This window comes from Amblyomma maculatum, chromosome 3 (genome assembly GCF_055883805.1).
Source record: "Amblyomma maculatum isolate TAMU_Amacu chromosome 3, ASM5588380v1, whole genome shotgun sequence".
Lineage (NCBI taxonomy): Eukaryota > Metazoa > Arthropoda > Arachnida > Ixodida > Ixodidae > Amblyomma > Amblyomma maculatum.
Window position 1 is genome coordinate 93,811,436 of NC_139346.1, and position 22,103 is coordinate 93,833,538.

Here is a 22,103-nt window from a genome sequence, read left to right on the forward strand (position 1 = left end):
AGATCTTTTGGTCATTGTCGGATACTCGAGGTCTCGTCCTTCGGCTTAGACACGCAGACGCAGGTGTAGTGGCCTTTTTCCCACACTGGTTGCACGTTTTGTCTATCGCAGGACACTGTGTCTTCGTGTGGTCACGCACACCACCACACCACTTGCAGCGTTCGTCTCTCGTCTTGTGTGTACGTTGAGGACGCGACTTGAAAGGCACCTTCGCTTCGTTCCGGCGAGCTTTGACGTTTGTCTGGCCGCGAACTTCTCCCATGTCGAGAGGTGGCTGTTCGATGGAGCGAATTTCCCTGTGTTGAAGTTTCGCGCTCTCTGAATTGCGGGCAGCTGTGATTGCTTTTTCGAGAGTGAGTTCTGCGTCAAGCTGCAGGCTCTCGCTGAGTTTTATGTCTCGCAAGCCGACCACGCGCCTATCCCGAATAATTTCGTCTTTGAGAGTTCTGTAATCGCATCTTTCGGCCATCTTGAACAGTTCAGTCGCAAATGCGTCGACGTTTTCATGCTGCTCTTGTTTCCGAGAGTTAAATCGTGCTCTCTCATAGATGACATTCTTTCGAGGTAGGAAATGCTTTTGAAAAGCACTCACCACGGCGGAGTTTGATGCCATTTGTTCGTCTGTCAGTTTGAAAGCAGCGAGCACGTCCTCCGCTTTTTCGCCCATGGCGTAGAGTAATGTGTTGATTTGCGTCGTCTCGTCCTGTCCTGTCAGACCGGAGATGAGTCGGTAGCGTTCCCACCTGCGGTGCCATCGTATCCAATCTTCGAGCTTGCGGAAATCGAGCTTTTTCGGCAGTTCCACGGCGAGCGGATTGAACGTCATTCTCGGAGTGCCGCTCGCGCGCTCTTCGTTCGCACCGTGAGTGTCTGGCAAGACGCTGTGGCCGCTTACGTTAGGCTCGCTGTCTTTCTGGGTGTCACGCTGTGTTGGTTACCCTGCCGCTGCCACCATGTGGTAGACATAGCCGGTATAACAAGCAAAACTGTTTATTTATACATCAGGTAATGACGCCCGTTTTCGCTCTTCCTGGCGCAGTCGCCCATGCCGGGGTCTCCCGGCGGTCCGCCTGGTTAACTTGCCGCTTGGGGCGCTGTCGTCAGTGGCGCCCACAACAACAACCACGCCCGATGTCCGGAAATTCAACGCGAAGCAGTGTCTTGTAGTACACCGCACACCACGACGACGTTACAGCAGTCGTGCGAGCTGATGTTTTCACAAAGTCGAACATTTTATCGAGACCGACGTTTTTCTTGTTCCACAAAGTCCACTGGTGTATCCACTCACTCGTATGGTTTTCGCTGGCGCACGCCAAAATTCCAAGACAAGAAAGGCGCACCCCGAATCACGAGTTGAATACTGCGGCCGATTGAGGTGCCCGCACACACGACCACGCATATGGCGAATGTCGCGCCGGCCGCTAGCACCCCTTGTGGGCGACGTCACGTGCATACCTCCTAGAGAAAACTAAATTCAGGAATGATTGATACACTCTTAAAATTGCGTTGAGGCTTTGCAGCATGCTTTCCATTGAGGAAGGGATCTAATACAACCGCTCATTGCAAATGTAGCGAGCGTGTACTCACAGGTCAGCGCTTACTACATGACTAGTATGCAGTTTTCCAGAGTAATGAGTGCAGTATTCTGCAGGATACATGCGAGCTTGAACTGAGTATTTCAGATGTGCTCCCTTCTCTGTGTTATCACTGTTCGCTAAATATGTCGTAGCGCTCCTAGCCACTACCATCAAGCGTGGTAAACGCTTATCCAGCTCTAGAGCAGTGGCATAGAGGGAGAACATCCCCTCATGTATAGAGAGCACATGATTTTAGATTGCGGTGCCGCGCTGTTTTCCATCGAATAAAAAAAGATAATTTGTAGATAGAATTTGATACCCTGGTCAAGTGTCCGGCTTGATGACCACAGCCGGAATACGCACTCCCTCACCAAAAACAGGATTCGACCACCGTGGTGTAGAACCCCAAATGAGCACTGACTGTCTGGAAGTAAATATGTGGTCAGAGTTCACGAATGAGTTTGTTTCAGCATCGTATTTGTTACCACTGCATTGTATGTTGGTATTGTGTGCTGTTTTACAGTAACATTGTTGTCACAGTGTGTTTAGCTGTTTTCATGTATTTCGATAAATTTTCTTCACATTGACCACCGCCACCTATTAAGTACACCAGTTAACCATTGGCTACCCCCAGCGGCTGCAGAACGATCGTTCCAGGAAGGGGGGGGGGGAGGTGGGGGGGAGGTCAGACCTCTGACGCAACGGAGGCAGCTATAAAGACCTCTAGTTTTGTTCACTTAAAACAGCACTAAGAACAGAATATATGATTAAAAGACACACATTGTTTGTTCGAAAGAACGTGCTTGCTTTGTAAAGCAAAGCGTCAAGCGTACACGCATGCGCTTCGTTCAAATACACTTGTCACCTAACAAAATCGCCTCATATACACATGTACTAGTGCGCATGAATAACTGCATAAGAAGCCCATTTCCTTAGAAGAGAAGGCAGCTGAAGGCTGACTGACGCATTTGTTTTTTTCCTCGGAATACAAAACACCTCTGCTATTTCTCTTGTGCGGTGATCATTGTGAACAAACTTGACTTCCATGTCAACGAAGAGCGGTGTACACTGACACTCGAAACACTGCTTCGCCATGTCTTTCGCGAGTGATGTACGAGTGAAATGTGGATTTAATGGTTGGCTGGAACGTCTAGCACTGGCAGTACTTCGGGCACAGCAGGGTCGAATTACCAGCCGCAGGGCACAGCTTCAGCGCGAGCGAGATGGGCGCCGGAGACAAGCGATGGTGATGGCGATGCCGCAGCGTTTTTCTGTTCTTTGTCTTCTTTACATTTCCCCCGCGTGAAGAAGTCGCCATCCTGGCGACTCAGGGAGAAGAGACGACCAGAGGGTTGTAATATGGCTTGAGGCGGCTAACGTGGACAACCTCGCGGCCGCGACGGCGGTGGTCGGAAGAAGGGGTGACTGGCTCGATGACGTAGTTCACAGGGGATGTGCGTTCCAAGACGCGATAAGGTCCGTGGTATTTGGTGTCTAGTTTGTTCGTGGCAGGAACGCATAGCCAAACGAAGCTGTCGAGCAGGAACGTGGGAGCAGGGGTATCGGTATCATGCTGATCTTTGCGATAGCCTTGAGTGTTGGAGGTTCAGGGGGTGCTGTTGGAGGACCCGATGGGACTGGGAACTGGGGGGCCAAATAAGGTGGCGCAGGCCGTGCAGCAAAGGCCATATTTATTCGGCGCCTGGAGTAGCGTGTAGTGTGCCCAGGGATGCCGCAGTGGTAGCAAATAGGCCTGTTGTCTGATGTGCGCCATGGAGATCGTGTCGGAAGCAAGGGGGGAGCAAAAGCTGTTGGTGCCGACCGCATGGGGGGCGAAGCATAGGCATATGCTGGCTCAGGCGGTGGACTTGAAGTGACTTCGGCATACGTGCGGCGCAATACTTGAGGAGGAGCCGGCGCGAATGCTGGAGCGTAGCTCAGTGGCGCAACGCCGGACGATGAAACTGTGGGCGTGAGTAACGGCATTGAATGTGCGACCGGAGCTGGTTGAGGAACAGGATTAGGGAGGACTTCAGATACATGCTGTTGGATTGCATGGCGAAGCTCCGGAACAAGGCCAGTTGTTGACGACTCCTTAACATAGGGCTGCAGGGACAGTTGTCGCGCGACTTCCTGGCGTACAAAAAAGCCTTGATGTCTTCAGAGAGGCTAGATGACTCCCTCTCCGCGGCTAGCCCAGCAAGCGATGTATGAGGCTGGCGAATCAAAGCACGCTCCCTCCGGAGCTCGTCGTAGCTTTGACAGAGGTCATATATTTCCTTGACCGTAGTGGGGCCTTTCGCGATGAGCATGTGAAAAGCGCCGTCATCAATTCCTGTGAGGACATGACGTATTTTAGCGGCCTCGGTCATGGTCGGGTCAACGCGACGACACATATCAACAATGTCCTCAATGTAACTGGTGAACGTTTCACCGGGCAGCTGCAGTCGCGACCGAAGACGCTGTTCCGCGCGGAGTTTTCGGACGGCGGGGCGGCCAAAGACATCAGAAAATTTCGTCTTGAAATTCGCCCAGGTGCCAAAGTCCGACTCGTGGTTTCGAAACCACAGATTAGCGACGTCGCTCAAGTAAAAGATGACATTGTTGAGCTTACGGCTGTCGTCCCAGTTATTGTGACGGCTGACCCGTTCGTAAGTGGTCAGCCAATCGTCGACGTCGTCATTGCTGCTTCCACTGAAGGTAGCCGGGTCCCGTTGACGAACGGCACCTGTGCAGGTGACTGGCGGAGGTAGGTGCAATGAAGTCGGCTCCGTCATTGGGGTAGTCAATGTTCTGCTGCGAAGTTCCAGGGCGAGATTGGTACAGGGAACCTCAGATTGACCTCCACCAAGTGAAATGTGGATTTAATGGTTGGCTGGAACGTCTAGCACTGGCAGTACTTCGGGCACAGCAGGGTCGAATTACCAGCCGCAGGGCACAGCTTCAGCGCGAGCGAGATGGGCGCCGGAGACAAGCGATGGTGATGGCGATGCCGCAGCGTTTTTCTGTTCTTTGTCTTCTTTACAGAGTTTTTTTTAAATTCATAAATTTCTTTGCACAAAGAAATGAGTTCCTTTTTCGTGATGCCTAGTCTATCGCATTGTAATCAGTGACCATACATACTATTACCACTCGTCCACTAATACTGTCGTATGGGTGGATAGCTCTGTTGAACATGAAAGCCTGACTGAAAAAAAAAAACTATTTGCGGCTCTACATTCGCGCTCACAAAGTCGCCCTTTTTCGTCACTTCTTTTTTATTTCTTCGTTATTTTCACGCAGGGCGCTGAACTTCGGCTCTCTCGGGTTTCTCATCGCCTCGAAGATGATGAGCTCCCTGATTTTTGAAGGCAAGTGACGGCCTTGTCATCTTCCATACAGATATCTGGGACGTTAAGAGGAAATTTGAGATACTTGCGCTTATCCATCTGAAACTCCAGGAGATTACACAGTTAAAAAAGGCATCCGAAAAAAATAGCTGCATGAATGTCCTCCTAACCCAAGAAACTGATCAGCTGTATGCAACTAACCGTGGTTCGAATGAATGTTAAGAGCACGTCCCAGATAAAATGAACCAAGAATAAAAAGAAAAGAAAAACCTAAGCGCCCTTCCCTGCTGAAATAGAGTGAGTGTTTTTAGCTGTGATGTAAATTGCCAACTAGTATATTAAGGCTAAATCCTTAAATCGCTATGCTTCAAGGCCGCATCGTGAGCTACAGAAAATAACAGAATCCTGTCCACGCCAGAACTAGAACCACCTTTTTTCCGCCCCCTAGCTGAGCGCGTTAACCACTACAATGCTCAGACTTCCTCAGTAAGAATCGATAATTGTCGGTTTAAGGAAGCCGGAGTGAGGTGAGAGAAAGGACAACAGCAGCATTGGGGAGGGGGAGTGAATAAACGGATATGTCAACGGCGGCAACACGCTTACAGCGCGCTCGCCACGTGGGCTCACAGATTCATTCCGCGTCGCTATGGGAGACAATGCGCCAGGTGCTAAACAAGGGCGGGGGTGACCCAGAGAGTACTCTACGGCAGAATAGGCTCAAAATGCCGCTATTCGTAACTGCCGTCGGGAAGTGTATGTGAAATCTATATGCTGCGGTGATTGAAGTGTGTTCTGGGAGAGTTGGACGTCATACAGCGTGAATAAAAGATGAAAAAAGATTAACAAAACATTCAACTACGCTGTCGCTTTCACATTCTTGGAAATAACCTGAATCACTTGATAAATATCGCTCTAGACGTTCAAATGTGAATATGGAAGTTGTCGAGCGGCGCGAAAATAGTCTACTGAGGTAGCTTGGAGGAAGTAGTCCTGCGTATACCTTTGTAGAAACCTGAAAGCCGGTGAATTAAAAAGGAAAGAAAAATACCACGCGATAGTGGGCTCCGTATGTATACGCCGGCATGCGCCGCGATTATAGCGCTCCCTATCCACGTCTTGCTAAACCTTGCAGAATTCAACCCCTCTGGCGCTGCTCATGTTGTTCGCGAGGTTAAAGGGGGCATGAAACGGCTAGAAAGGTCACTGACAAACGTTTTCAATGTGTAGAACAAATGCTTCCGAGCATTCGTTCAAAGTAAAACTCATCGGAAAAAATCCAGCGATTTATTATTAATTTTTAAAAACAGCGTTTTTTGAAATTCGCGGGCTGTGCCATTTCCGCGTGGCGGCGAGATTTGGGACTATTCTGCCGTGATTACCTACGTCACCAGTCACAGAGTGACAGGCCACGACAGGCTGCCATTGGCTGCAGCCGCGACGCCCTCTACGTCACTGACACACTTCCGGTAGATGCGAAAGTCGTCTGCTCGAGTGCTGCATGCATGTGTGAACCCGAGCTTGGCGCTTCGGTTCGCGATGTTAACCGAAAAGGTGGTGGCGTCCGACTGACAGTGCGCGTCGGTTCAGGAGTACGAAAAGAGCAACAGCTGGTCCGATTTAACACCGTACCAATTAAATAGGCAGCATCAACCTTTATGTACCGACCGACGGCGCAGCAGCGTACTGTAGTCCCGTCTCGTCTTTGCCGCTTCGACCATTTGTGCGGCGTGTTAATAATTAAATGGAACGTGCGTCAAAAAAAGGTGTACCCTCAGCTTCATCGCGAAAGTACACAAATTCGCACCGTTTAAGTGCAGCACCCGATGCCGCCAGGCGCGGGCGCTGCGGCCGACGGCACTCCGGTCGTGCGCTGCTCCCTGCTCGTCGCTAGGCCTTGTTTCTTTTGCATCGCAGCCACGGCGGACGGCATTTCAGAATCGTCCGCTTCGCTGCGTCTCTAATGTAGTCGCTCGCGTGCTCCTGCGCACGATTCTTGCGTGTAGCTTCGGAAAACAGTGACAACCTGCGTTGCCGAACTGCATGTGGCGAGCTGCTTTGCTCATGTTTTGAGCCGTTGTTTCTGGACCGGCTGATGCGTACACATTAGATAAAACACGCGTGCACGTTACGCATCGGCACTTCCTAAACTACGTGCGTCCGACTGAAAGTGCGCGTCGGTGCAGCAGTGCGAAAAGAGCACGCAGGCCCGATTCAACACCGTATCGATTAAAAAGGCAGCATCAACCTTCGTGTAAATGAAACGTGCGTCAAAAAAGGTCTGTCCTCAGCTTCATCGCGAAAGTACACAAATTCGCACCGCTTATGTGCAGCACCGGATGTCGCCAGGTTACCGCAGAGATGCCGCCCGCGGGCGCTGCGACCGACGGCACTCCGATCGTGCGCTGCACCCTGGTCGTCGCTTGGCCTTATTTGCGTCGAAGCCACGGCGGGCGGCGTTTTGGAATCACCCGCTTCGCTTCGTCTCTAGCGTAGCCGCTCGCATGCTCATGTGCGCGATTCTTGCGTGTCGGTGCGAAAATCAGTGACAACCTGCGCTGCCGAACTGAATGTGCCGAGCTGCTTTGCTGATGTTTTGCGCCGTCGATTCTGGCTCGGACGATGCGTACACATGAGATAAACACGCGTGCACGTTGCGCATTGGCACTTCCTAAACGATGTGCGAAAGGACGTCAAAAAAAAAAAAAAAAACACTACACTATCCTTTTTGTTAATCTCAATTTTAAGATTCGCGGACGAATAATTCGTGCTCACCTGTCATCCGATATCCAAACTCTGTAGCGATCATCAGTCCGTGCTCTCGTCGGTGATACGTACGCGTATACATTCCATTCGTTATGCACAAGAGATGCCTCTCGCCGACCATAATGAAAGTAGCTCCGGACTAAAAGCGACGACGACATATGTTTGCACACGGGCAACTCGCACGCTCGATCGTCTGCCAGCATCCATGCAGAGTCGATGCTATCGCGTCAACTCCGCGAGGGGTCACCGGCCGCCGTTGGTGAAACCGCAGAAGACGGTACCAAAGAGACTGACCCAGGCAGCGCGAGAGAAGAAAGCGGTCTTGTAGAAAGCCGTGCTCGGCAGGAGTGCACGCTAATTTGCGCTGAATGGGACAGGGATATGAAAAAAAGTGCTCCATCTGCGGCGGCCGCCGGTATGTGTGGACTCCCACCTGCAGGTATGCGCTCGCGAACGACCCGAGTCGTTCGGGCTGCTGTCGCACACAATTCCGAGAGGTCAAGAAACTGAAGACACTGGCGGCTGAGGTAAACAGCAGACAAGGTTGAAAGCTATACAAACGCAGACGGGACGGGAAAGGCAGGGACCATGAATGCATGGGCGACGCTCGGGGGAAAACAGGCGCGGCGACCGGAAGTCTGAGAACCGAGCGTCACCCGATGACGCTTCGTGGGCGGGGCTAGCGGGGCGGAGTTCCCGAGCTGTTTTCTTTGTTTTTTTTTCTGGTGTCTCGGAGTGTTGAGTTGAGGTATGGTTGAGGGGAGCAAGGAGGAGCGCCATTTTTAATCGCCGATATCTCTGGTGTTAATGAAGCTAGCTAAAACATTCTTGCGGTGAATTGACCTGTGAGGGAGTACCTATCTCTCTACCGATTTGCTTTACCCCGTTTTAGGCATTACATGACCCCTTTAACGTCTCTGCTGACAGCGCACTTTTTCAGCATATCGGCTAATGCCGCTGGCGGTTATCCCCAAGCCAGAGCCGAGCAAAGCTCTGTTGAGGGCTTCACAGAGTGCGAAAATTTAGCAGCGCATTACTGAGTCGCGTATGTGAGAGCCGTATACAGCTGCGGTGCATTCGGGCGCACGGAGCGCGCTATCACGTGGTATGTCATGGGCTTAATAAATAGAATAAAAAGAATTACGGTAAGGTTACTGTGTCGAAAACACTTAGGTTGGATTATTTTCGCGGGGCTCGACAATTTTCCTATTCACACCTTGGCAAATAGGGTGATATTTAGGAAAAAAAATTCAGGGGCACTTTGACGATCTTAAGTGCGCACTGGTGAAAGCCATCAAAGTCGCTTCCGTCTATTTGGCCACTGCTTGGTTTCGTTTGGTGACTCTTGCTGCTGATGCTGCCACATTCTAGACGGCCCCGTGTCGCGCTTAGATTGTATTGAGGTCTGTTTCGAGACTGCAACTTTATTGACAATTGTATCTATCAGAAGACAGCGTTTGGGGTCAACCTCTGCAACCATTTCTTTATAGTCCGAGAAGTGGCTGGAGATGTACTCCCAGTGCCTGCGTTTAAGATGTCTAAAAGCATTATAGTTAACTGTAAAAAATTAAGTAACTAATCATTGACTAATTAACTAACTACTCCTGGCTAATTAACTAATTAGCGTGGTCTAATTAACTGATTATCACTGACTAAATGTTATCTAATGTTTATGCACGTACTAGTAAATTATTGATGATCTATCAAAATTGAAACCATCCAAATTCTTCTGAAGATGATTGAGAGCTGCTGCGGACGCACGGACGCACGCACGCACACACCGGCGAGTCATGAGCCATAAAAGGCTTTCGCCTTAAGAATCAGTAGATGTCGGCTGCTAGTTCGAACGCAACCGCTGGCGGCTGCGTTTCAATGGAGGCGAAACGAAGAGACGTCCGTGTGTTGTGCGATGTGAGCGCACGTTAAAGAACCCCAGGTGGGCGAAATTGCTGCATAGCATCGCACTACGGCTCCTCCTTCTCTCTTTCTTTTTTCACTCCCTCCTTCCCTTACGCCAAGGCTCAGGTGTCCACAGAAAAAAAATAGATGACGGATATTGCACATTTGCTTTGTAGTAGACCAATTTATTTACGTTGAATACTTATTCGTGTAGACGGAACAACAAATACACCAGTTGGCACTTTACATAAGTCCTAACAACGCTCACTTCTTTTCAGTTGGGAAAAACGCTTAGGGCTTTTTAAATCTCGTTCCAGTGTAGCTGGAAAAACCTGTATACTTGTCACTTGCTCCTGTGGGCTTCCAAGCGTCGACAGTTGGACATTATCTCGTTGTGGAATTTACACGGGACTCGTAGAAACGCTTTCTCCTTTCTTCTGCCAGTCTCTTTTGCCCTTCCAAAAGCTGCATCCACCACTGCATCCTAGTTTCCCAAAGACAGCATTCAAAGCGTTTCATGTGTATCCTTTTGCCTCTTTTGCTATTTTGTTCTTCCTCAAACGTAGGTCGCTGCTTCGACCAGAACGGCGCCTACATGTGCTGGTGGGACTCCGCCACCATACGTAATTACAGCGAAACAGTTGAAGCGTGCTACAACAGCCTCTTCAAACCCGTGAACAAGGTAAGCTTAGAACGCACGCTCGGCCAAGAGGAAGGTATTGAGGGCGGCTCGGAAAGAGAGCCGACGCTCAGACGGTCACGTGTTCGCATCTACACCCCCAAGAAACACTCAAAACCCTTTCATGACAGAGAAAATTTTATCTGTCAATTCATTGTTAATGAAAACATATATTAAACATCACATATTTTCCATAACTTGGTTGGGGGTGCGGAAGCAACCATGAAAACAACAAAGCGACGACCTACATTGCGAAGAAAGATCATCATGAACACTAATGAACTGTAGGTAGGTAATTCGGCTAGAACATTTTCGATAGTTTTTTTCCTAAGGACCACCCGTTACAAAGGGGAAGCCACGTATTCAAATCCAAATAAAAAAAATAACTTTTTGTAAAGGAGTAACAATAAATTGGAGCACGGGTCGAGCATTTTACCTCGTTTTTCTTTCGTTCAGCTATTAAAGTCTGCTGAAATGTGGTTAAGTCATGGCAATCTCATTCGATGCACTTCGGCTACTGTAGTCCCTGTGCCATAAAAGCTCATCACCACCGTGTCACTCGAGTGTGGCGTCCACAAAAACTGGGAAGTAATTTATGATAGCCATGCATAGTCCTGTAGCATAGGTCTATATAACATGAATGCGGTACATCCGCATCGCGGGTGGAGGCTTTCCTTTATTGGCCTTAACCCATAGTTAGCAGCGTATTGTGTGCAATGTGGTCCCGTATGAAACATCGTTGAAAAGCTAGAGATGATCGCATTCAGGCTGTGGCCCGCAGCAACGAGATAATTTTTTTTTTCTTTTTTACAAACGAGCACATTTAACTCCGCTACGTCACGCTGTTCCTTTCTGTTCAGTGAGTCGCATTGAAGAATGTAAAATAAAACAAAACTTCGGCTTACCGTTTCAGTAAATATTAAGTAGAAAGTTTGTCCTGTGCAGTAGTTTGACAGCGCATCTTGTTTTCCCTCAGACGGAAATCAACACATTCCGCAAAGAGGTGGTCACAAGCATGGCTGCCGTCGGCCTCGCCTACAAGGTGAGTCTCAAAGCAGTCTTTGTATTTCCTCGTATATATGGGCGAAAAAACATGCCCGCCTAATTGACGAAGGCGCCGGCTGTGAAAAGAGCTATCGCCACGTATCTAAGATAGAATACCATCATCCGCACCATAATCATCGTCATCCTCACTATGCTCATTAGCAGCCGGGAAAATGCGCCTTCGATATATTTCCACCCTGTCCTATGCCAGATGCAGTTGCCTGTTTCTCGCTAACTACCTGATCTCATCCGCCCATCTTACTTTGCATGGACCTTGATTCCAATTAGACGATCATCAACTCGCGCTTGTTCCCTGACCCTGCTTGCCTCTTATGGAGTATATTCTACGATAAGCTGCACAGCTGCAGAGTTTGTCTAGAAGAGCTGAATGAAAAATACCGCGATCGAGCCGAGGTCTGTGTAGGGCATAGCTAGACCTCTAAAATGTTAGCCAACCGCAAATTCTCACTTTAAGGGCCCGTCCTTTCTTCGTAAATTCCTCTTTTCATCGTAGTAGACAACACCATCGTCGCGGCCGGCATATATCATCCTAGCCTCCGCATTTAGCTTTCTCGCCGACGAGAAAGTCAACTAGACAGTTGCATTCGATAGAACGAGCTCCCGACCGATATTGTATGTTGCTCTGGTGGTTTGTCGATCACCATGTATTCTTCTTTCTAAGGATTGAAAAGAAAAGTGCAGGGGTTCCTCCCAGCTCGTTTATGTTATCTTCGCCGTTCGCTGTGCATTTTCGCAAGCATTTCTAAAGCTGAACGCGTGCAGTTCGTTGCAGTTTGTTCCATAGTGACGTGTAGTCTCCTTATGTACGTGTCGTTCCACGCACTGCGCTACTGCTAGGTGCCTTACGGACATGCTCATAATTATCAATCAGGCGCACATTCTTTTATATATCAGGACGTCGTCAAGCTTGACGCAGTGGCGCAACTACAATTTCACGCCAACCCACCGTCACTCATCCGTTTTGCCCAAGCCAGCGACAGTTGACGCATTAGCGAGTCTCCATCTCCAGCATCTGGGCCGTGCTCAGCAAGACTCGCAGTGGAATTGGTTTTGCACCGAGCTTATTATTAGGTGGAGACTGCAGACAAACTTTGACTTTAATGTTGCCTGTAGTGTAGTTAAACAAAGTAAATAATGGGACCAAAACTTGTGGGTGGGTGGGGGGGGAGGGGGGGGACTAAAGCTCTGCATTTGAAGGTATACGTGATATGGTTTGATGGTTTGCGACTCCTTCTGTGGACTTCGCGTATGTGTGTATACAGCTCGACTAATTACCAATATCTAAACGTGCTTCTAACGACTCATGCGTTCTTATTAGATTACAGCCCTAAACGCTGCCACGTTATTCAGCTGCAGGTCATAAGTGCGACCCATCATAGATTAACGTCTTTAACCTAATCCTAAGCAAGATGCCTGCATGACCTAGAATTAGCATCTCTGACTCGGCATCTAGGAACCACGTAAGGATAATTCCTATCCCAATTCCTCCGATCATATATCTGACCGTCCCACAAACAACTCATCGACGAAGTAGTGCTCGGCCATGTCACCTGTCAACCAACACCTTCCAGAACCACGCTCCTGATGTTTCGCTCACAATGCTGATAACGCCGAATTTTCTGCAGACTGGCGCCTTTCGCTATCGCGCAAATGATTAATTCACAAAGCTATACTATAACTCGACGCTGTAAGACAAGCTGCAGTAAAGATATGGTGGCCTCTGTCGAAACGCAGTCGATTTGACAGTAATCATATCTGCGGACCACCTGTAGGTCAGTGTGAATGTCTCGTTTTTTCAAAACAGGATTGGATTGGGTTGGCCTTAATATGGCAGTCAGTGAGTGAGTGAGAATACTTTATTTACACCGACATGGACCTCGGGGCAGGGGCTCAGCCAGGGGGAGGGTCTCCTTGCCGGCTCTCCTGCGCCGTGGCCGCCGAGAAGGTCTTGGAGTAAGCCTCCTCCGCCAGGCGTAGGACGATCTTTTGTTCATCCACATTTTGGCTGCGGATGTAGGACTCCCAGGTAATTTGATCAAGGGGATCAGTTTCTTTAGCTCCCGGAGAATCAGGGCATTGCCAGATTAGGTGATTTTGACTGAGAGGCACGTTTCAGAGATTGCAAGCCTCTGGGCCCCCTGTCAACTCATTATGCAGAGTAACATGAGGAAAGAAACGATTGGCCTGAATTTTTCGCCAGGCCCTGCATATTGAGGGTATTAGGGGCCTATCTGGTGGTGAATAGATCCTTCGGTTTAGTCTGGGAGTCTCAGAGAGCTCCTTGTAGGTGATGAGGGAGTCTTTGTCTCCGGGTAGCGGGGTCTCTATGGCCGCTCGGGTGTATACATCTCGAGCGAGGCGATGGGCCTCATTGCCTGGTAGACCCTCGTGAGCTGGAACCCAGATGACTGAAACCTCCCGGTTTAGCGGGTGCTTTCTCAGTAGACTGACCGCCTGCGTGGAAATTAGGCCTTTGCCGAAGTTCCTAACAGCCGCCTTATTATCTGGAAGGATAGTTCTGGCTTTAGTGCCTGTACATGCTAGCGCTATTAAAGCGTTACGCGTATTAATAGATCCATTTACTTTCTGGGAGTGGTTCCCATCTACCACTGCTATGACCGCGGCCCCTTCTAGCCCACAGGCAGCATCGCAATAGGCTGATTCTTCATGAGGGTCGTTTATTAGTTTGCTTTGAATAAATTTTGCTCTATGCTGTCTTCGTTCCTTGTCATGAATCGGATGCATATTCTTAGGGATCAGTGCAGTTTTGAATAGTTTCCGCGTCTCAAGCTCCAGGAGTTCAGTGACATAGGGTGGCTCACCTGACTGAAGCTACAGTAGAGTTGAGCCGCAAAATCTCGGCCTCCCTGACCGCTTTAGCAATCTCTTCCCAGGTATTATGCATTCCCATAGCTAGACGGTTCTCTGTCGACGAATTGGGGGGGATGCCTAAAGCCCTTTTGAATGACGGTCTGATCATTTTCTCTAACTTCTCTACTTCACAAGGATTGAGATTGAGAAAGGGGGTGGCATAAGCTATCCTGCTGATTACAAAGCAGTTTTATGAGGCAGTGTTCTCTGAGGCCTTTGTTCCTGAGAGAGATTCGCCTGAATATCCATGTTACCTGGCCGACATACGTCAGTAGCTTTTTCAGGATGGTGGTGTTTTTCCTATTTTGCTGTAGGAAATACCCCAGGATCCTAATGGTGCTGACTCTCGGTACCTTGCTCCCTCCCGCGTATACCTCCACTGGTTTGTGTAAGTGCGGTAGGTGGGATTCTCTGGTTAGTTGTGATTTGCTGCACGTTGAGAAAAGTTCAGATTTGTGAGGAGAGCAAGATAGTCCTCTATCTAAGGCGTAATTTTCAACTACGCCGCTTCCTGCAGCCTATGCGATATATCGGCGCTGGTGCCTCCATCGGTCCAGATTGTTATATCGTCTGCATAGATGCTATGTTTGATGCCTTTTATCTTATTAAAATGAGACGAGAGATCTTTCATTGCAAAATTGAAGAGTACCGGGGTTAATATGGCAGTGAACGGAATGAGTATTATGTTTATATTTCGCGGGCTTTCTTATCACGCGCAACGGAAAATGTACGAAGTACGTCACCAAAAAAATGAAATTTGTTTCCGAGAGCCTCCCACCCCTTCTTATTGAATCACGCTCGGCCCTAAAGAGAATCCTAAATTGTTTATGCACTTAAACTTAGTTAATTAACTACGGGGGATATAAAGCATTCCACTAAAGAACGCCAACTTGACTGCAAACAATAACTCGCTGGTTTCATCTGGCTCTTCTCTGCCGCTTTAGTTAAAGGCCTTGACTCAATTGACACGTGAAATAGCGCGTAATATGCTTTCACTCGTATCAGAGTCGCATTAATACAACTAAATGCTGACTTCCTCATGTCTGTTTACAGGGATTTCGTCTCTTCATGAGAAAATTCGAGGAAGAATTTGAGCACAGTGGCCTCAAAAACTTGGACCTCACGCAGAACCAACTGTTTTTTATTTCGTTTGCAATGGTTTGTACCTCGCATTCTTTCTTCCGTCCGTGTTCTCAAAACACTTTGCAATGTTACGCGTCTTCGTTTACCTGTTTACGAAGTGCGCGCTGCACTGCCTTCCAAACTGATACACGAGTGAGGTAGAGGGCTGTAATAACCAGAAAAAAAAAAAAAAAAAAAACCTTAGAGGTTCAAATATTCTTGAACCGAGTTTCATGAGCGTTTGCCATCGGCCGCCGCCGCAGTCGCTGCTGCCGCTTCGTTCTTGATTGGTACGCTTCCGAGCTTGAAGCTTCTCCGGAATCGGATATTGTCTGGCTTCTAGTTGTTCGCTGCATGGTCTCGGCAGCCTGTCTGGCACGACTGCGGTCTGTGTCCATAGAGAAAGTTGCTTACTGTACGCAACGCCGCCTGCTAGAATCCCCCGACACTATGCTCGCCGGCCTCGACCGCACCCGCCCAGATGACGTATGTATATGGCATATGTACCAGATTAAAGGGAAGAACGGCGTAGATAGAGCTGCGTGAAGATGAGATTATTCAATGCATAATGCGAGAGTGGGTTGCTGTTGGAGCTTGATGAAGACGACCATGGTTGCTGAAAGATTGCATATTATGGCATGTCATAAAATCGAGAGATTCAATCCGCCAAATCCTGCGGTGTTTTCTCTCAATTTTGCGCCCTTATTTCGCCTATAAGGTTCACTATTATCGTAAAATTCAAGAGGGACACCTAAGTACTTAGGTGTAGTTTTTGTTCACGATATATTGGCGAAGACACTCTGAGTCCGAGGCAGGCCATTCACCATACCAATATCCCAAGCACTTTGCCCAATTGACCGCACTACCACTTGCTTCGCAGTACGCTTTACCTTTTCCATCAATTTCCAAAATGTTTTCATAAATGGAGCAGAAAACAGCACCATCATCAGCATATGCCAATGCACGATATTCGTTGGTATTTGAGAGAAGTTGTAAAAGCTTGTCGTTTGCTTCATATACGGTTTTCATTGGATTACCTTAGTCATGTGACTCAGACAAAACTTAAAAGCGATATTTGTGACTCGCCGTTCCCTCCACCATTGTATATGGCCAAGTACAGTGCAGGTCCAGGACTAGATGTTATAAAACAAGTTAAATATGCGTATTACTCTTGCAGTCAAACAATCTTTTTTCAGAATACATAGAGGGACTTTGCCGGATAAAGCGTGGTTTCAAAACAGATGAACTTCTGTGCCTTGGGGAGTCCACCGTTTACTATGCAAAAGAATGAAACCACTGAGCATGTCTTCTTGCACTGCTGGGATGCAGTTTTCTTCTGGAACGTCCTCCAAAGGACTCGTAAAAATAATTTTCCGCTCACCTCGTTGATTTCCTCTACCGCTTCCTCGCTGTCCCTTTATTTCCACCAGTTCAGGTGCTTCAGATATCAGATAGCAGATACCGGGGCTGGCAAACATATTTTCCTTTCTTTTGTATGTATAATAAAATAACCACATACTAGTACTTAACTCTCACGCTATCAAGTAACTCCAGATTGAAAACGATGATGATGATCTGATGATCTGATGATCTTGATCTGATGATCTTGTAATGGCGTTGGGCCTGTTCACTATATGGAAAAGTAAGGTGGCGGTGCATCATGCAGATCTTGACGCATCGCCAGAGTGAGAATATTTTAAGGAAGCCATTGGAAGGTATTGTGAAATTACCAAACTTGTGGATCGAGCCACTGACTGGCTTCCGTACATTGAAAGACGAGAAACATTGATAAAGTTTGTCATGTTACCTTATTCAAATACGGCTGAGGGTTCTTGTGTAAATGTATATTGCTGTCAAAAAAGCGGCGGCAGCATAGGGCTTTCGTGCCTTGGCCAGCGGAGCTGATCAGTCTTTTCTGGCGAGTGTTCGAAAAACAATCGTGGCAATTTTGTTTAAATTTGTTTATTTTGTTCCTTCAAGGTCAAATGTTGGAGTCTGGATGACCTTGATGGTCTACCATGGGAGAAGTTGAACTTGTGCTCTAAAATTTACTTTTGCAGACGTGGTGTGAGAGCGTGCCCACCCGGCTGCGGGAGATCGTTAACCTGGTCACATCGTTTCCGGACCCACAATACAGGTAGGCGGCCTCAAGCACTCCCGCACGATTCGCAGATTCACATCAATATTAGTGCGCAATCTTTCTTGTGAGATACGATCAGCCATAATCTTCGCAATTATACAGACGTTTGTGTAATTAAGGAGAGCTATCTTTTTCAATAGTTTTCAACTCACCATATTTGCACCAGAGTGCCTCTCGAATGCCATTATCGAGAGCTTCCAATTATGTAAGCCGAGGCCTTCCCCCTCCTTGCTTCCTGCTCAGCAGTGAAGCGATACAGGAGTAACGATTCAAATAGATTGTGCATGTACATTATACGGTAGAGTATTGTCCGTGTATCGCGAACGAAACTCTTATTTCACGCATAAGAACAAAACCCTGATGAACAAGGTTTTGATATTCACCCCCATGAATATTATCCATGCATCAAATAAGAATCAAAGGCGTGGATGTTTTAGTTGAATTTATGCCCATACCATGACGAATACGGAAACGAAGTTTCCATAACTGTTCGATGTGCTCCTTGTACGCAAACAGCTTGTGATGTACTCGTTCTTCTCTTTTTGCTGTCGTCTTGTCCTCGCCTACATCATTTTTAATCGTTTCACCATTTGGCACATTGCGTACGTTCATCTTCAAGGTAGGAATTGTAGCAAAACCGGATATAATTAGACTACGACAGAACTTTTCTGTCGTCCAATCATAACGGACGACTTTGTATGCTGCTGGCATCGCAACAGAGCTCTTCTGTCATTACGACAGATGCCTCTGTCGTCATGAGTTTCTTAGAGTATCTACTCCGCGCCTGTGGCTTCCTCCTCGCGTAGAGCAGACGGCACGCTTTTAAGGCGAAAGCTTTTCTTCGCTCATAAGATGGTGTAAACAGGGAGTTCCCGCCGAAAGTGTCAACCTAAAATGTGTACCCGTGAACAGCATGGTCGGCATATGCCAATTAAATGTTTCAAAAATGATGAAATAGTTGGTTAAGCTATGAAATTGTATATGCACCATAGCACGCAATGAATTCTTGGGCTTCATATGGCCTGAAACCTGTATAGTAGCGCGCGGCCTTCACGCCGCCCGCTTCTTATTCGCACGTATGGCGCACGGAGCCAGCGGTGCTCGCTTCTTCCACATCGCACATCTGCTGCTGCCTCTTCACACGTCAGAAAACTTCATTCGCACCGGTGTATACCTCCACAAACATGCATTACCTGAACAAAACCACACAGCCTTCTAGTCCCCTGCGTACCCTTTTCCGCCAGATGTGCCCATCTGGCACGCTTCTTGGGACCTCCCCCTTCAAAATACCCTCGACACCTTCGCGTTGTCTAGACCCGGCTGTGGTGTACTTGAGGTTCGCAGCGATCCACGCAGGAATGGCGTGCTTTCGCTCTGTCCACTTAGGTTTAGCCGTGTGCACGGAGCAATAAACCTTTAGAAGTGGAAATACACTGTTTGCGGCGACCAGAAAAGGTCACAAGCCCGCGGCGCCACTACCATGCTAACGGTGCCTGTCGGCGTAGAAATTATCACCGTTTTGGTTGCCAAGGCAACCAGTCCAGGTTTCTTTTTAGCCACTGCTGCTTCGACAAAGAAGAACCTCCACCGGAAGATCTAGTACAAATTCCTTCTCTTGAGCGATGGGAGGCCGTTCTGGTCAGGTCGAACCGGGCTATTCAAGCCTTGGCCACGAGTGGGCCACTAAGGTCGCCGCCAGCCATAGACTGAAGGCCATGTATAGCGGACCGTCTGCATTTTGACGACATAAATGTTTTCCAATCCAAATACGATGCGTCGCATGCCGCCGCCACTGCATACGGCCGCCTCATGCTCCGTGACGTCGGCGCTACAATTGTGACCTTATCTGGTCGCCCGCGCTCGCTCGCGCTGACGGGAGTTTCACCTCCTAGATGGTTTCTTGCTCGGCGGCCGTGTGTTAAATTTTCCCTTAATTCTTTTTCACTCACAATGTCGATGCTAGATATTCCAGATAATGGTGATTTTAGCGCTGCCGCGGTGAAACGCCACTTCCAGAACGACAGCAGTTAGAGAGCAAAATTGAGTCCGGCGTAAAGAAACTGAGAACGCTGAAATTTTTACCCAAGCTTCCCGTAATGTGCGGATGAAATTACGAAACCAGTTCGTTGTATTGCGAAGACCGCTGAAAAAGATGATTTATTTCTTCCGAGCACTAATTGCGTACCGTTTCTCTTGTCATTTTGCAGGGTGGAAATTGCGCTCGCCCACTTTGACAAGTTCGGGAAGTACTTCGCCTGCAATGACAATCTCATCATTTATCAAGACAAGAAGTGTAGCATCATATGAGCGACAGCGGCGCTTGTTATTTTATTAACGATATGGTGTTGGGCCATGTCTTGCTATTGCCATATTCACCGCTATGGAAAAACCGCAAATACATCTAACAGAAAACTCATACAGCATTTAAATGTAAATAAGAGTAATGAAGAGAAGCTTGGCGGTGTTTCCTTTGTGTAACTGCAAGCTTTCATCTGCGTTTATATACAGTGCTTACGTCTTCAGTACCCATTTTGTCCGAGGACCTCTGTAACACTGACTTCTTGTTTAAGTGGATGAAGGGAACTTTGTTGGTGAAACAGAGCGAAATAAGACAACGTTTACATAGAAAGGATGGGGAAAGCAAATATCGTGTATGAATGAACACCCTAGCCAAGCATCCCCCTATATTAGGCCACTAGGAAGGACATGCAGCATCTACTGAAGTGTTCAAGCAATTAGCCCATAACGGAAAATTTAAGGGCACATTTAAGCTCCGCTGTTAAGAGAATGACGGGACAGCAAATGTTCACAAACGGTGTTGTTCCGCTTTTATGTTTATTTTAATTTTATATTCTTTTTATTATATCATGCAGGGTGATAATGGCACTAATAAGCAGGCTGTCGAACCGAAACCGAACCAAAAACAGGAACCGAACCCGAATTTGTCTCCCCATCTTAGAACTGATCCCTAACTGGAACAAATCGGAGGAATCGTTCCGAACCGCTTCGCAGTACGGTTCGCTGTATGATGAACTTACCTTCATCATACTGCGCAGTATCTACTTCCAATATTTTAGTGCTGTAGCACTATCACCGGCATTATAGCAAGAACCCGATGTCTGAAGCCGATTTGACCTTTGACCTATCCGAGGGACTTCAAGTGTCTACAGAAACAAGTGTGACAAATACTGCACATTTATTTTCCTATAAACCAATTATAGAACGCTGATGAACTTCGATGCGTTCAACGGAAAGCTGGGTGTGTTCGACAAGGGGCGCCCGATGTACCTTGTGCAGCTGCAATAATAAAATTACGAGGGACTTCAGCGACTAAAGTAGTGAAAGGCGAAAGCCTGAATGCCGCATTCTGCTACGCAACTGGAACTAATTAGCGATGAACAAAATACTTAACTAATTAGTAATACGGTAAGCAATTATTAATTGATGAATTTCTTAATTTGTCATCAATTTATAATTCAATATTATGAATTCATTAATTAGTTATTGATTAAGAAGAGACTGATTTATTTATAGGAAGGGAAAGGCGCGGTAACTGTCTCACTTGTTTCTGTGGACACCGCAACCGCGCCGTAAGGGAAGGGATGAAGGTGGGAATGAAAGTGGAAAGAAAGAGGAGCCGTAGTGGAGGGCTACGGAGTAATTTCGCCCTCCTGGGGATCTTTAACGTGCGCTGACACGCTGGCATCGCACAGCACACGGACGCCTCTTTGCACATGGCCATATAAGGCACACATTCGGGCATACTGTGGCGGGGCTCTGTGATTGGTCGATACATCTATGACGTCATACCGCCTCGGCCAATCAGAACGCCGCCAAAGTGGGACACGCAAAGCGGGGCACATTTTATGCAGGGAGGGGAGAGGTGGCTGTTCCTGGCCCTACGGGGCTGGGACTGGTAGATCAACGCCGCTTGCGGCTGCGGCTAGCCTGCAACCGAATTTTTTAATCTGTTACTAGGCCGTCATTGCACCTGCCACCGCGGTGGTGGACGACGGCTGTTGCGGCCTGCGTCTTTCTCTTCTTTCTCTTCGCACGTTAAAGATCCCCAGGTGGTCTAAATTACTCCGTAGCCCTCCACTACGGCTCCTCTTTCTCTCTTTCCACTTTCACTCCCACCTTCCTCCCTTCGCTTGCGGCGCGGTGAAGCAACACCACCTAGACGAACTAGGTGGTGTTGGGTGGAGGTGTCCGCAGAAAACAAGTGAGACAGTTACCACGCCTTTCCCTTAATATAAATCAATAAATCTCTTCTCTCTGCCCCGCCGGGTTGGGGCAGTGGTAGGACGCCCGACTACCGTGCCGGAGCACCCGGGTTCGAACCCAACCTCGGCGGCTGCGTTTCGATGGAGGCGAAACGAAGAGGCGTCCGTGTGCTGTGCGATGTCAGCGCACGTTAAATATCCCCAGGTGGTCGAAATCACTCCGTACCCTCCACTACGGCTCCTCTTTCCTCCCTTTCCTTTCGGCGCTGTTGAGGTGTCCACAGAAAACAAGTGAGACAGTTATCGCGCCTTTCCCTTCCTATAAACCAATCAGTTCTCTTCTGCCTGCACTAGGCAGCGGAGGTGGCTCAGCTACAGAGCCAGTAGCACCCCCGCGCATTTTCTTTTCCTTCTTCCTACAGCCACAACAACTGA

The 22,103-nt window shown here is 48.2% G+C and overlaps 1 protein-coding gene across 1 annotated transcript in view; it reads left to right on the top strand.

The window, feature by feature from the left end:
• LOC146195340 (endothelin-converting enzyme-like 1) overlaps positions 1 to 19,977 on the top strand; it is a 33,018-nt gene extending 13,041 nt beyond the window's left edge. The window contains exons 6-11 of the mRNA XM_084596215.1: positions 4,860 to 4,927; positions 10,135 to 10,250; positions 11,224 to 11,289; positions 15,237 to 15,341; positions 17,366 to 17,442; positions 19,653 to 19,977. Of these exons, the coding sequence (XP_084452341.1) occupies positions 4,860 to 4,927; positions 10,135 to 10,250; positions 11,224 to 11,289; positions 15,237 to 15,341; positions 17,366 to 17,442; positions 19,653 to 19,752 (532 nt within the window). The 3' untranslated portion in view covers positions 19,753 to 19,977. The remainder of the gene's footprint in view (positions 1 to 4,859; positions 4,928 to 10,134; positions 10,251 to 11,223; positions 11,290 to 15,236; positions 15,342 to 17,365; positions 17,443 to 19,652) is intronic.
• Positions 19,978 to 22,103: the final 2,126 nt, after the last annotated feature.